Source organism: Trichomonas vaginalis, chromosome II (genome assembly GCF_026262505.1).
Source record: "Trichomonas vaginalis G3 chromosome II, whole genome shotgun sequence".
Taxonomy (NCBI): Eukaryota; Parabasalia; order Trichomonadida; family Trichomonadidae; genus Trichomonas; species Trichomonas vaginalis.
This window is the reverse complement of record NC_067204.1, coordinates 18,242,219-18,266,649: the sequence shown is the minus strand read 5'-3', so window position 1 is coordinate 18,266,649 and position 24,431 is coordinate 18,242,219. Positions and strand designations below refer to the sequence as shown.

Sequence of the window (24,431 nt, the reverse complement as noted above, 5' to 3'; positions counted from 1 at the left end):
ATCCTCTGAGTATTTATCTACGTCATGGGAGTGCAGGAGATATACATGATAAAGCTTGCCCACTCTTGTTGAAATTTGTAATGAACTCTCTCTCAGTGGGCTAGTTCATAGAGAAACACTTCTTGTATATTTATGTTATACACAAAATGCAGGTTTAAAAGAAGATTAAAAATTAAAATCTTGGATATTATAAAAATTTGACAGATTTTAATTGAATGGACAATGCGAATTTACCCTCTACAGTCGAAAGGGATGCATCGAAAGACATATACTCGCTATCTCCATTCAAGACACTAATGCTTCTATCAGTAGGCCCTATTATTTTTGAACTTAGTAGTTCCGTTATGGAAATTGTTGAAGCATTTTGGGTCGGAAAATATATTGGAAAAATTGGACTGAGCTCGATCGGTTGTGTTTTTGTCCCATATAGTTTTTTAATTGGGTTTTCGAATATGGTGTTTGTATCTATAACCCACAAGATTAGCTCATTGCAAGGAACAAAATCATTAGGAACAATTCCTGAATTATCTTTTGACATATTCCGTTTGACAATTATCCTCGCATTGTTAGCCCCAATATTTGTGCTTCCTATCATCAAACCGATATTTTGGTTCCTGAACACAAATGAAAAAATATCTCACAATGGTTTCTTGTATATGATTCCTTTGACATGTGGTTTCCTATCCACAGGACTGCTTCAGTTGCTAACTGGTATTGTTTATGCTAATGGGCATCCGATTTTATATTCTTTATTTTATATTTTGCAAAACCTTTTAGTTATATGCGTGTTCGAACCTATATTTATTCTATGGGCCAAAGTTAGTGTTATTGGAGTAGCGTTATCTATAATTTGTTCAAATATTCTCACTGATATAATAATTTTAATTTATATTAAAGTGAAACATCCAGATTATATATCATTTCAATGCAATAGGATGTTCAAGAAATTCCATCCTGAGTCACTTGCAACAATTAAGATCGGAATCTCAGCTTTCATTATTCAAATTGCTCTTTCAATCCCAAGCGCTGCGATTCAGAAATTCTTAAGTCTTTCAGCACATAAATATGGTAATGTCACTGAAGTAATGGCGATGTGGTCACTACTTCCAAGAATTTATCATATTTTATCATGCATTCCTTTTGCTTTCCAGAAATCATTACTAATTGCAGCTTCTTATGCATATTCAAGTGGAAATAATCGTAGATTATGGATATTTTTCTGGATATCCATTGCGATTTGTTGCACTTATAGTGGACTTAGCGGATTTTTGTTTGCTTTCTTTCCTAGGATTGCGATATACCTATGGTCAAATGAAAAGACCTTCTCAGACATTATTCCTAAGTATGTTCCTCCTTCTACTTATTCCGGAATACTCATCCCGATCTATTTTCTTGGATCTACCCTACTGCAATCTGTAAAGTCTAGTAGATATGCAACTATAAGTAATATGATTGGAAAACTTATCTCTCTTCCATCTTTTGGAGCAATATTATATTACACTAATAAGCAAGCACCTTACAATATCATATGGGCATATGGCATATCAGATCTTATTTCTGCCTTAGCAATAATTAATTCTACCATAATAATCAAATTTAAAAAACTTCGAGATATATCTCACGATGTCAAACAGCAGCAGATTCAATAATTCACTATTCTTTTTTATTTTCTATCATAAAATCTATATATATATATACTTAATCATTATAGATCTTTATTTAGGGATGTCCCAAACCCTGAATTTCAGGTGTGGACAGACACTCGTGTCTAGACTCCTTTTTTTCGGAAAGGATCGGTGTCATGCATATTTGATATATGTGCATCCGTCTTAAGTCATTGATTCTTTAGAGCAGCTACATTCGGTGAGAAATTTAGCAAGATTGAGGTTACCTTTTTCACATGCTACCTGAAGTACATTTTTTTTAATTTTGAACGAGTAAAAAAATCTTGTTTACAACGTCACTTTTAGTAAATTTTGCATTTGTCATCCTTTGCACCATATGATCTAAGAATTTCGGCCATTTCTTTATAATCATTTTCTGCTGCAATACCAAGAGCGGTTTTCACATGTTTCTTCTTTTTATTGATATCTATACCATGTGAAATAAGAAGTTCGGCGGTTTCTTTACTATTATGAGCTACAGCAAAATGAAGAGCGGTTTCTCCATCGTTATCTTTTTCATTGATATTCGCACCATGTGAAATAAGAAGTTCGACTGTTTCTTTGTTATTATAAAATGCTGCTATATGAAGAGCAGTTTTTCCATCATTATCTTTTACATTGATATTTATACCATATGAAACAAGAAGTTCGATTGTTTCTTTACAATTATGTTCTGCTGCAATATGAAGAGAGGTTTGACCATATTCATCTTTTTCATAGATATTTGCACCAGATGAAATAAGAAGTTCGGCTATTTCTTTGTTATTATTACGTGCTGCAAGGTGAAGAGCGGTTTCTCCATAATTATCTTTTTCATTGATATTTGCGCCATGTGAAATAAGAAATTCGATTGTTTCTTTACAATTATGTTCTGCTGCAATATGAAGAGAGGTTTGTCCATATTCATCTTTTTCATAGATATATGCATCATGTGAAATAAGAAGCTCGATTGTTTCTTTACAATTATATTCTTTGGCAATACAAAGTGCAGCTCTTCCATAATTATCTTTTTCATAGATATTTGCACCATATAAAATAAGAAGTTCGGCTGTTTCTTTGCTATTTCTGCGTGCTGCTTTATGAAGAGCGGTTTCTCCGTCATTATCTTTTTCATAGATATTTATACCATGTGATATAAGAAGTTCAGCTGTTTTTTTACAATTATTTTCTGCTGCAAAATGAAGAGCGGTTTTCCCAAATTTATTTTTTTCATTGATATTTGCACCATGTGAAATAAGAAGTTCGATTGTTTCTTTGTTATTATAATTAGTTGCTTTATGAAGAGCAGTTTCTCCATCGTTATCTTTTTCATTGATATTCGCACCATGTGAAATTAAAAGTTCGGCTGTTCCTTTGCTATTATTCAATGCTGCAAGATGAAGAGATGTTTGTCCATAATTATCTTTTTCATTGATATTTGCACCATGTGAAATAAGAAATTCGGCTGTTTCTTTGTTATTTTGAGATGCTGTAATATGAAGTGCGGTTACTCCATCGTTATCTTTTTTATTGATATTCGCACCGTGTGAAAGGAAGTATTCGAGTAATGACGGAATATTGAGTCTTGTTGAATAAAGAAAGCATTTGTTAATTTCATTAGTTTGATCAAAATAAACAAAAATTGATTCCAAATTATTATACCATCCGCAATTTTCTAAATCGATCTCTAAATTGAATTCATTCATCAAGAATGTAACAAAATCAATGTTGTGCGAAATAATTGCACATTTCATGCATTGTTGATTTGGTTTTTGATATTTCAAACATTCACTCATGATTTCTGAATTTCCTCCTAAAAATGATAAATTTAGACATGTTTGAGTTATTTCTGAGTTAAATTTCGTTCTTAATAACTTGAAACAGTCAACTTCTCCATGGTAACAACATAATTCAAGTAATGAATATCCTTCTTCACAATATGCGTATAAATCGCTTTCAAGTTTTTGATCTTTATCAAATCCTTCTCTTTCGGTGAAGAAGATGAATCTTTCTAAGTCATTATACATAATTGCTCTGTAAATTGTATCTTCTAACTGGATATTGAGATTTTCTGAGATATTTGTTTCGAAATTATCGGATTTGTTCAATTTAATTCCATATTCTTTATAAAATAGGTATCTAACAATTAATGGAACTTTGATTTCCTCGTTTACTTGATAGTCATCATATATGAGTTTGGCAAGAGATAAATAAGACTTTGCATAGCGATTATTAGAAAGAACAATCCATAAAATGTCATTTATAATAGTATAAGGAAAACATTTCTTTGAATCAATCAATTCTGTTTTGATCATTTTGTAAATATTATTTATTTCCTCTTCATTTTCAGTTTTTAGCTGATACAATGCATTATATGAATCGATGTAGTATTCATATATACTTCGCAATTCACTGTACTTATTTGGGTAAGTGTTTTGATCAGACATGAATAATTTTTTATAAAGAAATGTTTCAATTTTACCTTTTGAAACATCTTTAAAATTCATTTGGAAAAATGGATGCTACATTATATCTGTGAAAAAACACTGATCACAAAGATTTCGAATTTCATTTATGCATTTTGCTTAAGTTTGTAGATATGAAATAACACAATAACAAAATAAATGTCTAAATCAATAACATTGTCATCCAGATACGTATATTAAAAGATTATTGATGATTTCAAAAGCAGTCCAGCATTTCGAAGGTATTTATAAGATTATCGCATATCTTTTCAAAAGCAAGACATTTTTTCTCAATCAATAATATAATGATGCCCTAAAGAGATTAATGTTGTTTCCCTAACTACGGGATTAAAACCAATATGTTATTGTGTTTTCTCATTAGATTTTCTTAGTAAATCTAATTATCAACTGGCTTTAATAGTACTTTTAATTTCCAATTGTATATTGCTGTATGTATATATGTATTTCCAATTGAGTTCGAAATCTCAAACTTTTCCTATATAATAGCATACTTTTTAATATAAATTTGGAGCGTTCAGACAATATTTTCATGAATGGAAAATCAAATTTTCTTATTTTTTACAAGGTATAAAAAAGTTTATTATTTTTCAAACGAATAGTAAAAATCAAATAATAATTAAATGATTCAATAAAATAAAACAAGACTTAATCGCCACCCATCTTAGCGCGTCTTGCAGCAAGGCGCTTCTGGAGATCAGACATTTCAGGCTGAGCTGGCTGTACCGCGACAGCTCCAGGCTTTGGAGTCTTTCTCAAAGCGATTGGTCCTTCTCTGAGGCTGTTCATGAGCTCATCGAGGACACCACGTTCAGCTCCGCCTGGTCCTCCCATTACCATACCTGGTAATCTTGCGCCTGGTCCACCGCGAGCAGCAGCCTTTGCAGCTCTCTCTGCGGCCTTCTTTTCGTCCTGTTCGCGCTTCTTGTTTGCCTCGTCTGCCTGTCTGAGTCCGTTGACCAAGTTAACGAAGACTTCCAAGAATTCTGCCATCTTTGTCTTTGCGATGTCTTCGCCATAGAGTTTGACCAACTCTTCGTAATCCTTTGCGATCTGTTCGATTGCAGCCGGTGGCTTAGCGAGTCTTGGTTCGATAGACTCCTTGAACTTCATGAATGTTGGTGCCAACATGTATCCTTCGACAACCAACTTCTCAGCAGCTCCAACTTGGTTGGAAAGTCCGTTGACTTGGCCGTTGAGCTTGTTGTAGTTTTGCTTGGTTGTATCGAAATCGACAGACAACATCTTGTTGATTCCGCTCAACTCTTCGCATAATGTTGCGACATCGAATGTCTCTGCGATGTAGTTAAGTAATGTGTAGCCTGGTCTGTTTGTTCTCTGATCCAAGATCTTCGTGAAGAAGTCGAACTTGAAGCCGTAAGCGCCACCCTTGTTTGTGCCACCGTTGATGAAGTTACCGATAGCCAAGATGTACTGGAGGAGGTCCTTGAGCTTCTTTGATGACTTGAGCTGCTTGAAGCCTGTTGACAAGATCTCAACTGGTACTTCGATATCGTTCATCGATTCCTCGAATGACTGTCTAAGGGCCAAGAACTCGACGTGCTGCTGGAGCATTGGAATCTTTGAGACAGCGAGGACGTACTGTTCTGGCGGGCCAAGGAGTGACATGTCGCCATCGTAAGCTTCGACACTTCCGATTTCATCTGGTGTTGGGACGTTGTTCTTGAGGGATCCGATTGCATCTTCTGAGAGGTTCTGATCCAAGTTCTTGATCATGTTTGCGATTTCGTTGATTGGAGAACGGATACGGCCGAGCATGATGGAGATTGACTTGGCTCTCTGTTGGTCGATGATTTCGACGAACTTTGGCTTCTCCTTCTTCGGAGCAGCGTCTGGATCCTTCTCCTTCTTTGCTGGTTCTGCAGCAGCGAAAAGTTCGCAAAGCATGTCCTTGTTCAAAGAGACCTTTGAATCATCGATTGACTTCCAGATTGTGTTCTCGTACTGAGCGTCCTGGATCTTTGTCCAGAAGATTGCCTTTGTCTTGACTGGTGGTGCTGGGGATGGCTTCTTAGGAAGTCCTGGTGCTGGAGGTGCTGGAGCGCCTGGTGGAGCAGGAACTCCTGGTGGAGCAGGAACTCCAGGTGGAGCAGGTGGAGGTGGAACTCCTCCTGGTGGAGGCGGAGGTGGTGGGACGCCGCCTGGTGGAGGAGGTGGAGGAGGAACACCGCCTGGTGGAGGCGGAGGTGGTGGAACAAGTCCTGGAGCGGCTGGAGCTCCACCTGCATGTGCTGCTGCGAGTTCCTGCTTTGTCTTCTCGAGTTCTGCCTTGACTTGTTCGTAATCAGCCTTCAACTTGGCAATTTCAGCATCCTTTGCCTCGATCTGTGACTTGAGATCTCCATTGGCAGGTGATGCGCTGATAGAAGACATATCGATCTCTATCTTCTCACCGCTGTCCATGGCTGCCTTTGCTGCATTCAACATGCCGAGAAGAGACTCTTTCTCAGCTGTAAGTGTAGCAATCTGGGAACGAAGTGTAGAAAGGATTTCTTCAGCCTGTTGCTTGTACTCGATGAGTTCTTTTGTATCTGCGCTCTCCTTTGGCTGTGCTTCGAGTGCTTTGAGCTTCTTCTCGAGTTCAATTACCTTCTGTGCTTCAGCGTCTGCTCTCTGTGATTCTTTCTCTTTGTTCTCGATGGCGGATTTCGCTGAGTACTTGAGGCCTTCGATCTGCTGGTTGGCAGTTATGAGCTTGTTCTCGTAATCTGCAATGAGTTTCTGGATCTCGCTGCTGCTGGCGTTTGCGCTGACTTGTGGGGTTTCTGGTGCTGACTGATCTCCTTCTGTCATCTTCTGGAGGTTGGCGGCAACCTTGCTCTGGGCGGCCTCGGAAACGAGTTCCATGATTGGCTGCTGCTCCATTTCCTCAGAAGTCTGGAACATGTACATAGTCATGAGTTCGGATGGTTCGACATCTGGATTTAAGTGGCGTAGCTTGATTGGAACACGGAGATCTTGTGCAATAGCGATAGCTTGCATCAATCTCTGTGTACCGTTGCCTTGATTTTGGGCACGAGCGATTGCGAGGAAGTTGTGAATGAATGTAGTGATTCCCTTGAAGAGGGATGGGTTCTTGAAGGCTGTATCAAGCATCTGAAGAAGGATACTTGGAACAATGTACTTTGGATCGGAAGCTTCGTAAAGTTTCTTGACGATGGCCTTCTGGTTGTATGGGTTGACTACCTGCTTCTGGAAGAGAGTCTTGATTGTGCGTAATTCGATCTCCATTGTGTTAAGAAGCTTCGGTAGGTTCGGATATTGCTCCTTTGAAACTTCTCCGAGGACAGAATAGAGGCCGCATTGCTGTATAGCAAGAAGCCAGTCCGTTCTGAAGGATGGGTAGTCGGTAAGGGCTGCATAAAGACCGGTGATAAATGTAACGATAGAAGAGAGTAAAAGAGCTGCGGATCCGGACTGTAATTCTTTCTTAACAGCAGCCGCAAGAATCTTCCAGCCGTGGTGCGAACGTTTAAGGTTTTGGAAGGCCTTCATGATATTACGGAGATTTCTCTCAGCCTTTACTGGATCTTCTTCCTTGAGGATGAGGACGACCAGAATCTGGAGCGCTGTTTCAATCGTACGAGGAAGATCTGGATAAATTGAGTTAACGAAAAGTGGGAAAGCGTTTGGATAATTCAACATGAGCTTGACACCAGAGTTAGAGTTGCAAATGGCACGGAAGCAGACGAGTACGTTGATGAGGGAGTCTGCATCTTCGCGGACGAGAGAATCGTAACCGTTTAAGCAGGCAACCTTCTTGGATAAGATTGATAATAATGTAAGATGGCCATTAGCGTTGAAAAATCGTGTACTCCATGAAAGAATGGAAGATTTAAGTTGTACGGACAATTTATCAAGAATTGCTGATAATCTTTCTTTGTTAGCTCCTTGTACAACATCATGTGCTTTAAGAACTTTAATTAAGTATTCGGGTGCCGGTAATTGTCTATTAAGTTGGTTTTGCAAAAGAACGAAGTTCCATTTCTGTTCAATTGGCTTGGCTTCAAGAGGTTTTCTCTTTTCACCGTGAATATCCATCTCAGTGATGGTATCGTTGAACATTTCAAGAACTTTTTCTTCATCCATCTTTCCATCAGGTAATGTTGGCATCTGTGGCGGTGGAGAAGTCAAGAAATATTCAAATTCGACTTTGCCTTGGGCATTGATATACTTTGGAATACCTTCTTGCTCCATTTGAAAGTCCTAATTGATATTTTATTCAAACAAAGTCTCTCAAAAAAAATTTTCAATCGGCATGATTTAAAATAATATTGTATATGATATTAGGAAATAAAAAAAGTTTGATTAAAAATTTTGGTGCGTGAAGAAAAATGATTAGTTAAATATAAATAGGGTATTTGCTTTGTTTGCAGTATATATGCCATATTGCAATTTGCGAATCGAAATAATCTCAGTTAAATTTTATGATTTTATTTTTTTGCGAGGACAAAATACGTTTAACCTCACAAATTAAAATTGTTTATAGCATTCTTCTTCCTCATTATAAATATAACTTTTTTCAAAGCCAACGATTTTTTTATATTGTAACCACAAATTTTGAAATATCATTTATTTGTTTGTTAATACCTTTATTAGTGTTTTCGGTTGATTTCTCACCATCATAAGCCTGATAAATATCAAATTGAACACAAAATGAATAATAATTACGCTTTAAGTAATAGAAATGGACTCGATCTTTGGTGGAATTCATTACTCTTTATGAAAATGTATGAACATCACTTTCTGAATATTAGATTCATTTACTAAGGAAGAATCTTATTGATTTTCATAATCCTATCAATAAATTCACTTTATGGATTTGATCTAAAATTTGGAGGAGACAAATACGGAAAATAATGACGTACACACAAATGATTTGATTTGAATTTCTAAATTTTATCAAGGTTTAAATGCTATTTGCTTTATTTAATTCTATTGCGAATGAAAATATAGATTATATTACACGTTCAGAGTATTTCCTTGGAAGGAAATTATAACTTTGAAGTCGAGCTTATAATGAACACTGTTTTTCAAATTAAATTGTCTTCCAATTGAATTGGCATAGAAATTACATTTGACAAAAAAAATTGTGGGGTAGAAACAAATTCTTACATAATCGTTTTTTCTTTATCGATTTTATCTCTACTTAATGGTCCTTGTAAATTCTTTAAAAAATTCCCGCAGAAATTGTATGAGAATTTTTGATAGAAAAAATATTGTAAACACGGCTCTCCCCCTGAAATTTCAGAATTCAAAGTAATTCCAATTATTCATGAAAGGATATTCAAAATACATTATCAAACCACATGCCAGAAGCTCATTGCGTGCATCTCAAGGAATCTTCTTTGAAGATTCATTGCCGCGCGGAAATTTGTTTGACATACCAGATACTCCAGGACCTGGAGCATACTCAGCCAAACCAACCTCTCCTAGAGGATTGCTAAGATCCACTATTTCACGTTCAGTAGAAAGATTCCCAGTCGAAGAAAAAGTTGATCCTTTAGATTTTTATTACTCTCCAGAATTCTTCTCATACGGAAATAAAGGCCCTAGAATCGGACATCTACCAATGCCAAAGACACTATCAATGACACCAACTCCTGGACCAGGAGATTACAATATTACGCCAACAAAAAAGCCGGTTGGTCATCAAATTGCAACTCGAAAACCCGAAAAACCTAATACGAACCCAGGCCCAGGCCAATATAACATCGCTGATAAGCCAAAAATTCCTGGATACCAATTCTCCAAATTACCAACTAAAGTTAAAGAGCAAGAACCGGCGCCAGGTCCTGCTCAATATGTTAAACCTAACAGCTACATTCACGAACCTGATAACGTTATGTTAGCAAATGTACGCATTAGTTTGAAGAATATTAAGGATAGAAGTGCTGCAATATCTTATATACATTCGAACATTCAACTACGTAATGTAATGGACGAAATTATGGAAATGATACTTAGAGACAAGCCGGATAAGCCATTAGAGTACATATATGACTATTTCAAACAGTTTAAACCAGAAGATCCTGAAGATAAGATAGATTTGTCAATTTTATATAATTGATATTTTAATAATATTTTGTTTATGTTAAGATTTCTTTCTCAATACTTTTTTTGTAAATAATTGTATATGAAATAATACATTTTTAGTTATATTTTAAAAAAAATCTTCACATGCAACAAGATTCTTTACCTTTCTTCTCGATCTTGGGTTGTACTTGTTTGTTTGCTAAATAATCGGCTCTTCCTAATTCAGATGTGAATTCTCTAATTCCGTCTCCAGTCTTTGCGGAAACTTCGAAGTACTTAGCTCCCTTTTGCTTTGCATAATTTTCAGCATCTTCATATGAAACTACACGTGAGATGCTGTCAACAAGATCAAGTTTGTTGCCAACAAGGAAAGGTTTTGCATCAGGAGAGCCTTCACTTAAATAGTCGAAGTATTTATCCAATAATTCATATGATTTCTCATCGTCAAGTGAAAATACAATAATAGCAAATTGAACACCTCGAAAATAACTCTTAGTTATTGAATCGTATCTTTCTTGGCCAGCAGTATCATGAATAAACAATTTGAATCTGTTGCCATCTTCACTTAGAAATATTGTAAAGTTACCATTGTTGATTGTTGGCTGTGGAGAAACCATATCGATGTCACCTGTTAATCTTTGTCCAAGAGTAGTCTTTCCTACATTGGTATGTCCGGCAAAAACGCCTGTGTAGGTAGGTTCATCCTCAATCATTCTGAAAAATATGGTTATAAATTTTCCATCAGATGTCAAAATTGGTATCAGATCATGTGAACTTGGTTGGTATCACATAACAGATTATTTTGTTTACAAAAATTTTGACCATCTTGTCGATGTGAATTTTCCATCCATTCTCTGAGGCAAAATATTTTGCACCTTATGAAGATCATAGATAGATATACTCTGAAATTATAAAAAATCGACAATCTTGCATAATATCAAATAACTCCGATGAAATAATTAAATGTAGAAGCGTAACACCGAATTAAATGAATAAGCTTGTATAGAAAAATGCTATTTGTTTGAATCATAATAAAAATAAACATAATTTACAAAATCGCAACATCGCATTCTTCACGATTTCCAATTGTGAAGGCTGGACCTCCACGTGTTGATGGAATATCGTAAAAGCCAGGAGTAGATTCTGGACTCTTTTCGGGATATTTCAAACCAATTGTAATTCCCTTTGAGTCAAGCTTTGGATTGTACATTAAATAATAAGCAGCTGGACCTGGAGATTCTGATGTAGTTGTTGGAAGGTAGTTTCTTCCCTTAATTGTAATAGGAGCAACACCATCAACTCCGGAACTATTAAGGGTATTATATTGACCTGGGCCTGGAGTAACTTCTGTTTTTCCATCTGGAGTACGATTTCCAATTGTAATTCCTTTACCACCAAGAGATGGAGGGACATAGTTTGGTCCCGGAGTGGGTTCGGCGTCACGTGCTTCATGACGTGATGACATTGAGATCTTTGGTCCTTGACCAACGGTGCTTGGAAGATTAACAAAACCGGCTTGATTTGTATCGGTCTTTTGTTCGTAACGATGACCAATAGTATAAGAAGGAGAATTAGAACTTGATGGATTATTAGGGTTGCCATAATCACTTGGACCGGGTGTAACTGCAATGTCGCCTTCGCGTGGACGAATGTGCATCGAGATGCCTTGGCCATTCGTGATGTCGCGGCTGATGGCATAGTCACTTGGACCTGGTGTGACTTCGACTTTAGGATCAATGCCGCGACGACCAATTGTTGGACTTGGTGATGATTTACGAGTGGCATCGTAGTCTGGATTGTAGCCTGCTGGACCTGGAGAATCGGTGCCGGCACCTGGAAGTGGTGTTCGGCCTTTGATCGTGATTGGGGTGACACCATCAACACCGGACTTGTTCAATGTGTTGTATTGACCTGGACCTGGTGTAACTTCAATCTTGCCATCTGGAGAGCGAGATCCAATGGTGACACCGCGACTGCTCTCAGCAAGTGATGGAGGAACATAGTTTGGTCCTGGAGTGGGTTCAAGATCACGTGCTTCATGACGTGATGACATCGAAATCTTTGGTCCTTGACCAACGGTACTTGGAAGATTGACGAAACCGGCTTGATTAGTGTCTGTCTTTTGTTCGTAACGATGACCAATAGTGAATGATGGTGAATTAGAATTAGCTGGATTATTAGGGTTTCCATAGTCACTTGGACCGGGTGTAACGGCAATGTCGCCTTCGCGTGGACGAATGTGCATCGAGATACCTTGACCACCATTTGTGATATCACGGCTAATCTCATAATCACTTGGACCTGGAGTGACTGGGATCTTTGGATCAATGCCGCGGCGGCCGATTGTCGGACTTGGTGATGATTTACGTGTGGCAGCGTAGTCTGGATTATATCCGGCGGGACCTGGGGAATCGGTGCCTGCACCTGGAAGTGGAGTTCTGCCTTTGATCGTGATTGGAGTGACACCATCAACACCGGATTTATTAAGAGTGTCGTATTGGCCTGGACCGGGAGTAATCTCGGTCTTACCGTCGGGTGAACGATGTCCAATTGTAACGCCTCTTGAACTCTCGGCAAGTGATGGAGGAACATAGTTTGGACCTGGTGTTGGTTCTGCATCACGTGTTTCGTGGCGAGATGACATGGAGATCTTTGGTCCTTGACCAACGGTACTTGGAAGATTGACGAAACCGGCTTGGTTGGTGTCTGTCTTTTGTTCGTAACGATGACCAATAGTGAATGATGGTGAATTAGAATTAGCTGGATTGTTTAGATTACCATAATCACTAGGACCTGGTGTGACTGCGATGCCGCCTTCACGAGGACGAATGTGCATCGAGATACCTTGACCGCCGTTTGTGATATCACGGCTAATCTCGTAATCACTTGGACCTGGAGTGACTGGGATCTTTGGATCGATGCCACGACGTCCAATAGTTGGACTTGGTGATGATTTGCGTGTGGCATCATAATCTGGATTGTAGCCGGCTGGACCAGGTGAATCAACTGATGTTTCTGGCATGTAATTGCGACCTTTGATTGTGATTGGAGTAACTCCATCAACACCAGATTTGTTCAATGTATTATATTGACCTGGGCCAGGTGTGATCTCGGTCTTACCGTCTGGAGAACGATTACCGATAGTGATGCCTCTTGAACTTTCTGCAAGAGATGGAGGAACATAATTTGGACCTGGTGTTGGTTCAACGTCACGTGCTTCATGACGTGATGACATTGAGATCTTTGGTCCTTGACCAACGGTGCTTGGAAGATTAACAAAACCGGCTTGATTTGTATCGGTCTTTTGTTCGTAACGATGACCAATAGTATAAGAAGGAGAATTAGAACTTGATGGATTATTAGGGTTGCCATAATCACTTGGACCGGGTGTAACTGCAATGTCGCCTTCGCGTGGACGAATGTGCATCGAGATGCCTTGGCCATTCGTGATGTCGCGGCTGATGGCATAGTCACTTGGACCTGGTGTGACTTCGACTTTAGGATCAATGCCGCGACGACCAATTGTTGGACTTGGTGATGATTTACGAGTGGCATCGTAGTCTGGATTGTAGCCTGCTGGACCTGGAGAATCGGTGCCGGCACCTGGAAGTGGTGTTCGGCCTTTGATCGTGATTGGGGTGACACCATCAACACCGGACTTGTTCAATGTGTTGTATTGACCTGGACCTGGTGTAACTTCAATCTTGCCATCTGGAGAGCGAGATCCAATGGTGACACCGCGACTGCTCTCAGCAAGTGATGGAGGAACATAGTTTGGTCCTGGAGTGGGTTCAAGATCACGTGCTTCATGACGTGATGACATCGAAATCTTTGGTCCTTGACCAACGGTACTTGGAAGATTGACGAAACCGGCTTGATTAGTGTCTGTCTTTTGTTCGTAACGATGACCAATAGTGAATGATGGTGAATTAGAATTAGCTGGATTATTAGGGTTTCCATAGTCACTTGGACCGGGTGTAACGGCAATGTCGCCTTCGCGTGGACGAATGTGCATCGAGATACCTTGACCACCATTTGTGATATCACGGCTAATCTCGTAATCACTTGGACCTGGAGTGACTGGGATCTTTGGATCAATGCCACGACGTCCAATAGTTGGACTTGGAGAACCACGACGTGTAGAGTTGTAATCGGGACTGTATCCAGCAGGACCTGGTGAATCAACTGATGTTTCTGGCATGTAATTACGTCCCTTGATTGTGATTGGAGTGACACCATCAACACCGGATTTATTGAGAGTGTCATATTGGCCTGGACCTGGAGTGATCTCGGTCTTGCCATCGGGTGAACGATGTCCAATTGTTACTCCACGGCTGCTCTCAGCAAGAGACGGAGGAACATAATTTGGACCTGGTGTTGGTTCAACGTCACGTGCTTCATGACGTGATGACATTGAGATCTTTGGTCCTTGACCAACGGTGCTTGGAAGATTAACAAAACCGGCTTGATTTGTATCGGTCTTTTGTTCGTAACGATGACCAATAGTATAAGAAGGAGAATTAGAACTTGATGGATTATTAGGGTTGCCATAATCACTTGGACCGGGTGTAACTGCAATGTCGCCTTCGCGTGGACGAATGTGCATCGAGATGCCTTGGCCATTCGTGATGTCGCGGCTGATGGCATAGTCACTTGGACCTGGTGTGACTTCGACTTTAGGATCAATGCCGCGACGACCAATTGTTGGACTTGGTGATGATTTACGAGTGGCATCGTAGTCTGGATTGTAGCCTGCTGGACCTGGAGAATCGGTGCCGGCACCTGGAAGTGGTGTTCGGCCTTTGATCGTGATTGGGGTGACACCATCAACACCGGACTTGTTCAATGTGTTGTATTGACCTGGACCTGGTGTAACTTCAATCTTGCCATCTGGAGAGCGAGATCCAATTGATATTCCTCTTGCTGATTGTGCCATGGAAGGTGGTACATAGTTTGGACCTGGTGTTGCTTCAACATCACGAGCTTCATGGCGAGAAGACATGGAAATCTTCGGTCCTTGACCAACTGTACTTGGAAGATTTACGAAACCAGCTTGATTTGTATCTGTTTTTTGATCATAACGATGACCGATTGTATATGATGGTGAGTTAAAATTTGCTGGGTTATTTGGTGATCCATAATCACTTGGTCCTGGAGTTACAGCGATTCCGCTCTCACGTGGGCGAATATGCATCGAAATTCCTTGCCCATTTGTAATATCTCGACTAATTTGATAATCACTAGGACCTGGAGTAATTTGTTTCTTTGGTTCACTTGCGCGTCTGCCTATAGTTGGTGATCGTGAAGATCTGCGTGTTGCTTTATAATCTGGTGAATATCCAGCAGGTCCAGGTGAATCTACATTCGATTCTGGTAATTTTGTTCTATTTCTAATTGAAACCCTCGCTGTAGAAGGAGCATCACGAGGTGTATATTGGCCAGGACCTGGTGTAGACTCGGTTTTTCTATCACCATATCGTGGAGATACATGTATTGGTGTTGTTTCTGAACCAAAATTCTTAGGTATGTAATTAGGTCCAGGTGTATCAATTTTTGGTAGTGAATCATGACGACTTTTCATTGAAATTTTTGGTCCTCGGCCTATTGTCGATTCTAAATTTACGTATTCTGCATCAATTGCTTCTATTTTTTGTTTATATCGATTTTTAATTGTCCATGCTGGTGATTCTGATCCTGGACGTCTTCTGGTGGAATAAGCCGCAGGTCCTGGACTATGCGACCTATTTCCAACGAGACGTACCATCAGCCCATTAGACATTCTCTTTAGAAATTTACTAACGTATCAGAATTTTTTTTATATTTTTCAGCACTTTTGACAAAAATCCACTTTACATAGATTTCGTAATGAGGAGCCTTTCATTGTGATGGCTTTATTTGTATCAAAAAAAAAAAAAAAAAAAAAAGGGAGTGGGGCCTCCAGGCACTTCGTGCCCTCTAGCCCTGAAGATGTTTAGTATAAATGAAGTTTTTATTCGGAAAATTGTTAGTCTTCTGGTGTGAATTCGGAGGACTCTTCTTCTTCCTCCATTGCTTCTGGGAAGAAGCCTTCTTCTGGGTCGAAAACATTATATAATGTGTGGCTTTTCACAAATTATATATGTTTTCATGTTTTGTCACTTTTCTGTCACTTTTCAGGGAAAACATTTTTATTATTATATATAAATGAATTTTACAAAACCACCGTTACCGTTCTTTGGAAATAAGAGTAAATGTAAAGATATTATATTGAGAGAACTTAAGAAACTACCGAATGGTCTAACATTTGTAGATTTGTTCGGTGGAAGTTTCTATATATCCCATTTGTGCCATACAATATTCCCAGACTCAAAGATTATATGCAATGACTTCGACAACTATATGGACCGTCTCAAACATATACCAGACACAAACAATATATTGAAAGAGTTAAAAGAAAAGATACCTATAGGTAAGATGGAACGTATACCATTAGATAACAAAAATATTGTGAGAGAAGTTTTGAAAAAAGCAGAATATATAGACTGGGATAGTATATCTGCTAGACTATTATATAGTGGTTCTATAAGAGTTCATGACATTGAAACACTTATGTCAAAAGTTTTATATCTTAACTATACAAATGTTTTCAAAGAGGACATAGAAAAATATATTGAGGGTATAGAGTTTGTGAGATGTTATTGGACAGAGTTGTATGAAAAATATAAAGACAAGGAAAATGTTTTCTTTATAGTGGACCCGCCGTTCTATAACACATGGGATTTTCAATACCAAGTAGACTGGACTTTGAGAGACTCTTTAGAAACTTTAGACGTTTTACATAACCATCCATGCTTTTACTTTACATCCGATAAAAGTGGTTTGGAAACCGTTATGAGATGGTTAGAGGACATACATGACTATGAGTTTAGATATGACAAGATAGAATATGAGAGAGGTCCTATAAACCGGAGAAAGTGTCATAACAAAGAAATTTTATTAGTAAGTAAATGTGGTTTGAAATAGGACTACTTGTTTTAGGTTTTTTCCATTGTGTCATTTATTTATTTGACGTGGCAGAAAAGTACAGAGAATATGAAGATGAACCAATGCCTGCAAATGTTCAGTATATGTACTCGTAAGAGATATTTTTATCTAATATTAAATGGACGCACAGAACTTAGCGAATGCACAGCAACCTGGACAACCAAACCCAGAGAATATTCCAAATGAAGTTAGAATACAAACTGCAATGGCAAACTATGGTCAAGTGCCAACAGATGTACAAATGCAAACTGCCATGTCAAATGACGCTGCGTTAGGTTTGCCACCATGGTATGCAAATATGAGATGGAAAGAGTTTTATACAAACCCTGAAGTGGGATATAAAACAACTTTATGCAGATGACGCGAACACAGGAGTTGACCCAGAATATGTTTTCTACCAGAGGAGAAACAGAATGTATGAGCTCCAGTTAAAGAATGCTATGGAACTCAACAGGAAACGCAAAAGACTAGGCGGACATTAGATTTTTACATATAGTAAAATGGGTTTCTTCAGTAGTATTGGAAACTTCTTCAGAAGAGTTGGAAGAGGTATATGGAATGGAATAAAAACCGTAGGAAGAGGAATTTGGAACGGTGTCAAAAATATTGGTAAAAGGGTAGGTCAGTTTGTTGGTATTATACCTAAAGACCCTGAACCAGAAGAACAAGCTCCTGTTATACAACAGCCTGAACCTGCACCACAGTCTAGTTGGCAACCAAATCCAACACCTCAACCGTATTAAAAAATTATATTTTTACCGTTCGATAGTAGTTGTATATGAAACTAAGTTCTAAGTAAAACGCGTGGTATAATGGAATTATTCTTTTTCTTCCATCTGTAGTAAACCATACTTGAAAGTCTGAAATACTTCCACTTGGTGGTTCGTATAACTTTGTAGGTTTTTCGTAAAAGTCATTCATCAGACATAAGAAAGAGTTTTGGGCGCCAGAAAATGAAGCATGAACAATAATAGCATCTTGGTCGAAAACATTTTCATATGTTCCATTAGGGTTTTCGACTTCATAAAAGTCTGGGTGTACTGGATATGCTGCAGGCTGATTTAACATCCTCATAAATCTATACCATGCCAAGTTGTTATATTTTGTAGAAATATAAACGTTTTCTCCAAGGTCTTCTATTTTATTGATTTTAACAGTTGCATTTTTCCTGTCATAAATAATATCGAGATGGTACTCTCCCTCGTCAATGTTATACTGGTTTGCATATTCGATATAGATATCGTTTATTTTTTCTTGAAAAGCTTGAAGAGTTGTTTCTAAGTTTACAAGCAAACTAACTTGTAAAAGTTTTCCCTGTTCAAATTTCTCATACATACGTTTTTCTTTGTTATAGTATCGAACTTCAAAACCGACCGTAAATGGGAAACCATGTATGGCTTCTGAAATGAACTTCATTCTACGAAAGCCAATAGCTTTTGTGACAGATGGGTCTCTTAGCCATCTTAATGGGTAGTCAAAACGATAGCCTTCATGCTTTACGGTCTCTGTCTCAAACTTTTGACCGACATTAGTAAAAAGTTCATCTAATGGTTTAGTTGTAGCAACTCTTGAATTTTCTTTTTCTATTGGAAGCATATTTTATCTAGAATAAAAATGTCAAATGAAACAGCGTCTATGAGAGAAATACAACACAACCGACAACTCATTATGCAAGCTCTAAATAAGAACACAACAAACTTTTCAAACTATTCTAAGATATCTGAGTCATTGAAAGAAGGAAACTTAAAACTGACATTAAACCCAATGACAGATGAGTTTCTGTTTCAAGACAATAAGAACCATACTGTCTGTATAAATCCAACAAAAGGAACTTTAAACGAGAAACCTATAAATGAACTTCTTTTGAAAGCAGATGTTGACAACAAAGCTGACAAAGAATATGTAGACGATGCAATAGCAAAAGAAGAAGAAAGAGCTAACAATGCTTATGCAACAAAAGAACATACTCATCCTGAACTAGCAGACAAAACATATGTTGACAATAAAATGTCAAGTGAAGTGACAAGAGCTGAAAACGAATATTCTAAAAAGACTCATACACATTCTATATCTGAAATAACAGACTTACAAGAAACCTTAAACAGTAAAAGTGCCGTTGGACATACACATACCATTGCAAATATTACAAACTTACAAGAAACCTTAAACAGGAAAAGTGCCGTTGGACATACACATTCTATATCTGAAATAACAGACTTACAAGAAACCTTAAACAGTAAAAGTGCCGTTGGACATACACATACCATTGCAAATATTACAAACTTACAAGAAACCTTAAACAGGAAAAGTGCCGTTGGACATACACATTCTATATCTGAAATAACAGACTTAAACGTTAGCCTTGAAAAGAAAGCAGATAAAACATATGTCAATGAAATATACCAAAGTTTGATAGGAACAACAAAAAATATTGAAACTATTGTTGGTGACTTTTCTGTCAATGAAGAAAATAAATATTTTAGATGGCAGTTTGTACATTCCTTAAAAAATGGTATACGGTATAAACTCATTCCGAAAAATAACAATGAAATGTATGTAAGCTATATAAAGAATAATGGTACACAAGTTAAAGTTCCATTAGACAACAACTGCTACTTAAACTTATATGGAGACGAACAAAAGAAATATTTCCGAGTTTATGAAATGGCAGATATGACATTGCCTGACCCAGCTCCAGCACCATATTATTATGACTATGTAGATGACGAAGGAACACTACATGCAGATGAACAAAAGCAAACATTATATTTAGATTATAATAGATATAAAGATATAATGCAATAGAAAAACGAGAATAGTATATTATTATATAGATGACAGAAATAAATATTATAGTCAAGATTTTACCCACCCTGAAAACATAAGATTATATTATAAAAATATTCTGACACAACCCAGAAGAAACCTGAAATAGTTGCACTATATTTTAAGTTCAAAAGAGCAAATCCTATAATATCTCATATGTTTGATTTAATGAACCCAGTAGGTTCTATTTATACATCTATGGATGCAAGAGGTCCTCAAGTAATGTTTGGTGTTGGTGCATGGGAACAAATAGTCGACAGGTTTTTGTATTGTGCAAACTCTTCAAAGGAAACAGGTGGAAGTAAAACGATTTCAGGTGAAAATTTACCTGCGCACAGTCACTACATAGATTTAAGTACATCTCAAGCGGGTTGGCATAAGCATAGATATTGGGATTGGTCAGGAATGACAAAAGGGAAAGGATATGATGTTGAAGATAACGTTAAGTTTGCTATAAATTGTTACTGGGATGACACTCAGGGAGAAGGAAACCATACACATCGCGTTTCAGGATATACGCAAAACAACGGGACAAAGTAAAGAATACATGCCACCTTACATGACAGTTTACGCATGGTATAGAATTGCTTAGTCGTCATTTTCAACTTCTTTAGCATATTCGTCAGGAGTTGTCTTAATATTTGTTAGGAACTGTTTTTTGAAAGTATACCACTTGAACTTTGACAAGTTTTGAAACGAGGTCTGACAATAGTCGTTTTATCTTCTGCTTGCAGTGTGTACATTTTGCCATGTTTGCCTAAAACTTCATAATATTCTCTTGTATACTTTCTTCTATTTTTACGAACACGAATGTGAGTACCTGTCGGGTTCCCATTGTTGTCATAGTCAATAGTATTTTCATATGGGTCGCGTTTTAGGTATTTCTATTTTTACTTTGTCACCTTTCTGAAGTTTGAAGCCCGGCATTCTTTCTTGTTTGTCTCTTTTGACTAAATTATTAAATATATAGTCTTTCTCTAAGTCAGGTTGTTTTTCATTTCTTCGGGGGAGTGGTTTCCCAAACCTTTTTTTTTACGGCTTATGTAAATATTTAAAACTTGTCTCATCTTTGCCATGGAGAAGTGTCTATACTTGTCGTCATATGACATTTCATTTGCTTCACCACCTTGTGGTTGTTTAAGTCTCTTAACATTTTTTATACAACCGTCAATGACACCAAGAGCAGAATGGTTTTGGTCGACAATGAAATTTGGTTTACATTTTTTGAACGCAGATAGTTTTTTACATCATCTGATTTGAAAGAACTTTCACAGTCAGATGTCAGTTTTGTTGGATGGTATTTGTCAACGAATATTGTCAAAGCAGTTTTCACATCTAAAATATTTTTGGACCATAATGGTATGGCTTCACAGTATCTTGTGTTTTGACGACAAATATTAGCCAGTATGGTGGTCCATCTTTCTAACTCTCGGAATGTTTTCCAAGATATCCATAAACCAAGCATTTGGTGTTGAACTAAGATTTTTATCATGAGTGCTTTCTTTGTCGCTTTAGAAACATAGGGGTCCTTGTTTGGATTCGTCATTTTTTATCCTATAAGAAATGGGTTTTATTTGGCGCATTAGCAGGAGTTGCATCCAGATTTTTGCCGCAGTGGGACAATAGCCAGAGGTGTATTTGGAGTTGGAAGGAAGATTTTGAGTACATTAGGTATACTTAAAGAGAAAGCACAACCTATTATACAAACTGTACAGAAAGGTTGGATGTAGCACGAGATGCAACAAATCTTATTCCAAATCCTGAAACAAGAGGAAAAGTTCAAGGATGGATGGACAATGTAGGAAGACAAGCAGGAAACTATTATAACAAAGCAAATGACTATATAACCAAGCAGGAACTATATGGACCAAGTGAAAGATTCTTTAACAGAGGATATAACCATGCACAACAATGGGTAAACAATAACCAACCTCAACCGCCTCAAACGTGGGAATGTAAAGTTTTTTACTGAAGATGAAATGAACAATACAGCATTGAGACAATGGGTTCAAGATGGATTTGTCGGCTTCCAGCAGTTACACAACGTGTTGTCAAGTTCTTCCTATACCTCAGGAAGTTTTAGACCGACTTAAAAAACAACAACAACCAGTTGAAAACAAACCAAACTAAAATTTTTACTGAGATGAAATGACCGAAGAAGTTGAAACGGTAGATTTGACACCACAAACAAAAGTTCAGAACCATTGTCAAAACCTGTCAAAGAACTTACAGATGAAGAGAAAAAATTCAATAATAGAAAGTGCCAGTCTGGAAATACAAACCCTAACTACAAAGTCACTTTTCATAAAATGGAACGGCAAGTATCTCAAAAAAAGAAACAGACTCTCACAAATAAAATATTGAAGTCTGAAGGAGCTTTCGAGAACAACAGATGGAAAAGTTTACTTCACTGACCAACAGTTCATTATAGAACATCTCCATTGACTTAGAGTCGAAATATTAAAAACTTTAAACAAACACAAAAAGTTGAAAGGAAAACAAAAACAAATGGCATATGATATTTATGAAGATGTTGACGACACAACTGTTCCTGCAAGTGAAGTAAAGTCAGAGAAACCGAAAAGTGACGAAAACCGATAGAAGAAGAAAAACCAAAAACTGAAGATAAACCAAACCAAAGTTTAAGTTTGGAAACTAAACCAAGTCAACCTTCATTAGCTGGTATGGGTTGGCGTCAAAGACTTATGGCAGCAGGCGGTTATGTTAAGTAAAGAAAAAAATATTTTTTTCTTTTTTATAAAAATGCCCCCATATAGAATGGATAGAAAATCTGCTAGAATAAAAGCAGAGTTGCAAAGTATGGTTGGAGAGTTTCGAAGAAGTTTAAATATAGGAAGGGAAGACCCATAAAAGTCTATGACAATTGTCTGGTCTTCGCTACGAAATGGATTTGGAAACAGCACGTGCCATTATCCAAACAGACTAGAGAGGTTAGAAGAAGAACGTCTTATGGACATGCCTTTCGATGTTAGAGACATTGCATGAAGTAAAAATTTTATTTTTTAAAAAGTGACATTTTTTAATTTTATTTGAAATGTACGCTGAGTTTGTGGTAGAAGAACCGTTGGGAAACTTGTTTGTTAGATGAGAATATGAAATGGCATACCATTTTAAAACATATATTTTTCATATATTAAATGCTTCAGGTTGAAAAACAAAGAACAAAAGTAGTAGATACAAAACCGTTAGACTATATCTTTAACAAATGCTGGTAGGACTATTTTCAGATGAAGAAATTTCATCCCGAGCATTACAGGTTTGACTATCCAATTCGTTGGCTTCAAAGGTCCATTCAGATGCAAAGGCAATAGGATTTAGAAGAGTTTTGTTTTCAAAATAGAACTAACGCATTTATGTTCGCAGTAATATTTTCTATGGCAGATAATAAAGGTTCTGATGGTCTATATAGACAATTTGACGAAATGATGAAATTTTTACAGTTCGTTCAGACGAAAGTCTTGAAAAAACTCTAAATGACTTTCAAACTCAATGAACAAATATTATTGGGAATTTTCAAGAAATACGACTCTTTACTAAATGAACATACTATCTGAACTAGAAATATGACAAGATGAACTCCACCGTTTCATTTCAAAAGATTGAAATTAACCCTCCAAGAGATACAGAGTTTTTATTTTGGAAAGTAGACAAACGTTCTTGGGCACAATTTCTTCGGTTACTAAACCAGAACGAACCATTACCACCAGATGGCTCCATTTCAATTTATATACTTCCACCAGCAGATTTGACAGTTTATAGAAACGTGTTTGACCTCAAAATGTTATGTGTCATGCAAGTTTCAGTTCAAGCAACAATAGTTTTCTATGTATTGGTAAGAGACTTTTATGACTTGCTTCTAAATTCTACGAACCATCTTAGTAACAAGTTTCTCTGGACTTTCAGTTTGGTTCACAACAAAATGGTGTGCACAACTATTATTCCATTGTATAATGACTTTTATCTCGAATTGTCTTCATATATAACTACGAAAAGTGTGAAAAAGTATTGAAAATATGTTTATGTTAGCATGTTAGATCTAACACGTTTTCTAACAATTTTTTTCTAACATACGGTAGAAAATCATGAAAACAATTTTTTTTTGACACTTTCACAAAAAATGAAAAAAAGTTTTTACTCTAAACGTTAAGGTTTACTGAACTGGTTGGACTGTCGCCTTCACAGGTTTATGTAGAATGGCTGACCCGAGAAGTGGAACAGTGCTCTGAGAATTTGTATAATTCGTGAATTGGACTCTCTCTGTTTGGAAGTTGTTATCCAAGACGCTTTGCAAAGAAACTGAGAAGAGCTTCTTTCTTCATCTCCTTTATTCGTCTGTAGGCTGTCCCGTCTGGTAATTTGAATTGGAATTCCGAGTCGA

At 37.4% G+C, this 24,431-nt stretch overlaps 9 protein-coding genes across 9 annotated transcripts, besides 1 other annotated feature; 4 read left to right on the top strand and 5 right to left on the bottom strand.

Moving 5' to 3' along the window:
- Window positions 1-215: 215 nt before the first annotated feature.
- TVAGG3_0565480 (multidrug resistance protein YPNP-related family) lies at window positions 216-1,683 on the top strand (the record flags this gene model as incomplete). The annotated part of the gene is made up of 1 exon (XM_001581784.2): window positions 216-1,649. The coding sequence occupies one exon, from the start codon at window positions 216-218 to the stop codon at window positions 1,647-1,649; it is 1,434 nt and encodes a 477-aa protein (XP_001581834.1).
- Window positions 1,684-1,966: 283 nt separating this feature from the next.
- Window positions 1,967-4,090, bottom strand: TVAGG3_0565470 (ankyrin repeat and SOCS box-containing protein 4 family; the record flags this gene model as incomplete). Its single annotated transcript, XM_001581785.1, has 1 exon — window positions 1,967-4,090. One exon carries the CDS (start codon window positions 4,088-4,090, stop codon window positions 1,967-1,969), a length of 2,124 nt encoding a protein of 707 aa, XP_001581835.1.
- Window positions 4,091-4,774: 684 nt separating this feature from the next.
- TVAGG3_0565460 (protein diaphanous family) lies at window positions 4,775-8,361 on the bottom strand (the record flags this gene model as incomplete). Its single annotated transcript, XM_001581786.2, has 1 exon — window positions 4,775-8,344. The coding sequence occupies one exon, from the start codon at window positions 8,342-8,344 to the stop codon at window positions 4,775-4,777; it is 3,570 nt and encodes a 1,189-aa protein (XP_001581836.1).
- A 1,045-nt stretch (window positions 8,362-9,406) lies between these two features.
- Window positions 9,407-10,236, top strand: TVAGG3_0565450 (O(6)-methylguanine-induced apoptosis 2 family; the record flags this gene model as incomplete). Its single annotated transcript, XM_001581787.1, has 1 exon — window positions 9,423-10,217. One exon carries the CDS (start codon window positions 9,423-9,425, stop codon window positions 10,215-10,217), a length of 795 nt encoding a protein of 264 aa, XP_001581837.1.
- Window positions 10,237-10,323: 87 nt separating this feature from the next.
- On the bottom strand, window positions 10,324-10,896 carry TVAGG3_0565440 (GTPase protein; the record flags this gene model as incomplete). The annotated part of the gene is made up of 1 exon (XM_001581788.1): window positions 10,324-10,896. One exon carries the CDS (start codon window positions 10,894-10,896, stop codon window positions 10,324-10,326), a length of 573 nt encoding a protein of 190 aa, XP_001581838.1.
- Window positions 10,897-11,209: 313 nt separating this feature from the next.
- On the bottom strand, window positions 11,210-15,970 carry TVAGG3_0565430 (sperm-tail PG-rich repeat-containing protein; the record flags this gene model as incomplete). Its single annotated transcript, XM_001581789.2, has 1 exon — window positions 11,232-15,962. The coding sequence occupies one exon, from the start codon at window positions 15,960-15,962 to the stop codon at window positions 11,232-11,234; it is 4,731 nt and encodes a 1,576-aa protein (XP_001581839.2).
- Window positions 15,971-16,366: 396 nt separating this feature from the next.
- TVAGG3_0565420 (phage tail repeat-like family) lies at window positions 16,367-17,185 on the top strand (the record flags this gene model as incomplete). Its single annotated transcript, XM_051238582.1, has 1 exon — window positions 16,367-17,185. One exon carries the CDS (start codon window positions 16,367-16,369, stop codon window positions 17,183-17,185), a length of 819 nt encoding a protein of 272 aa, XP_051096406.1.
- A 521-nt stretch (window positions 17,186-17,706) lies between these two features.
- On the top strand, window positions 17,707-17,949 carry TVAGG3_0565410 (serine threonine-protein phosphatase family; the record flags this gene model as incomplete). Its single annotated transcript, XM_001581791.1, has 1 exon — window positions 17,707-17,949. One exon carries the CDS (start codon window positions 17,707-17,709, stop codon window positions 17,947-17,949), a length of 243 nt encoding a protein of 80 aa, XP_001581841.1.
- Window positions 17,950-17,953: 4 nt separating this feature from the next.
- TVAGG3_0565400 (uncharacterized protein) lies at window positions 17,954-18,802 on the bottom strand (the record flags this gene model as incomplete). The annotated part of the gene is made up of 1 exon (XM_001581792.1): window positions 17,954-18,802. One exon carries the CDS (start codon window positions 18,800-18,802, stop codon window positions 17,954-17,956), a length of 849 nt encoding a protein of 282 aa, XP_001581842.1.
- Window positions 18,803-19,252: 450 nt separating this feature from the next.
- Window positions 19,253-24,431: part of a mobile genetic element that runs on past the window's edge.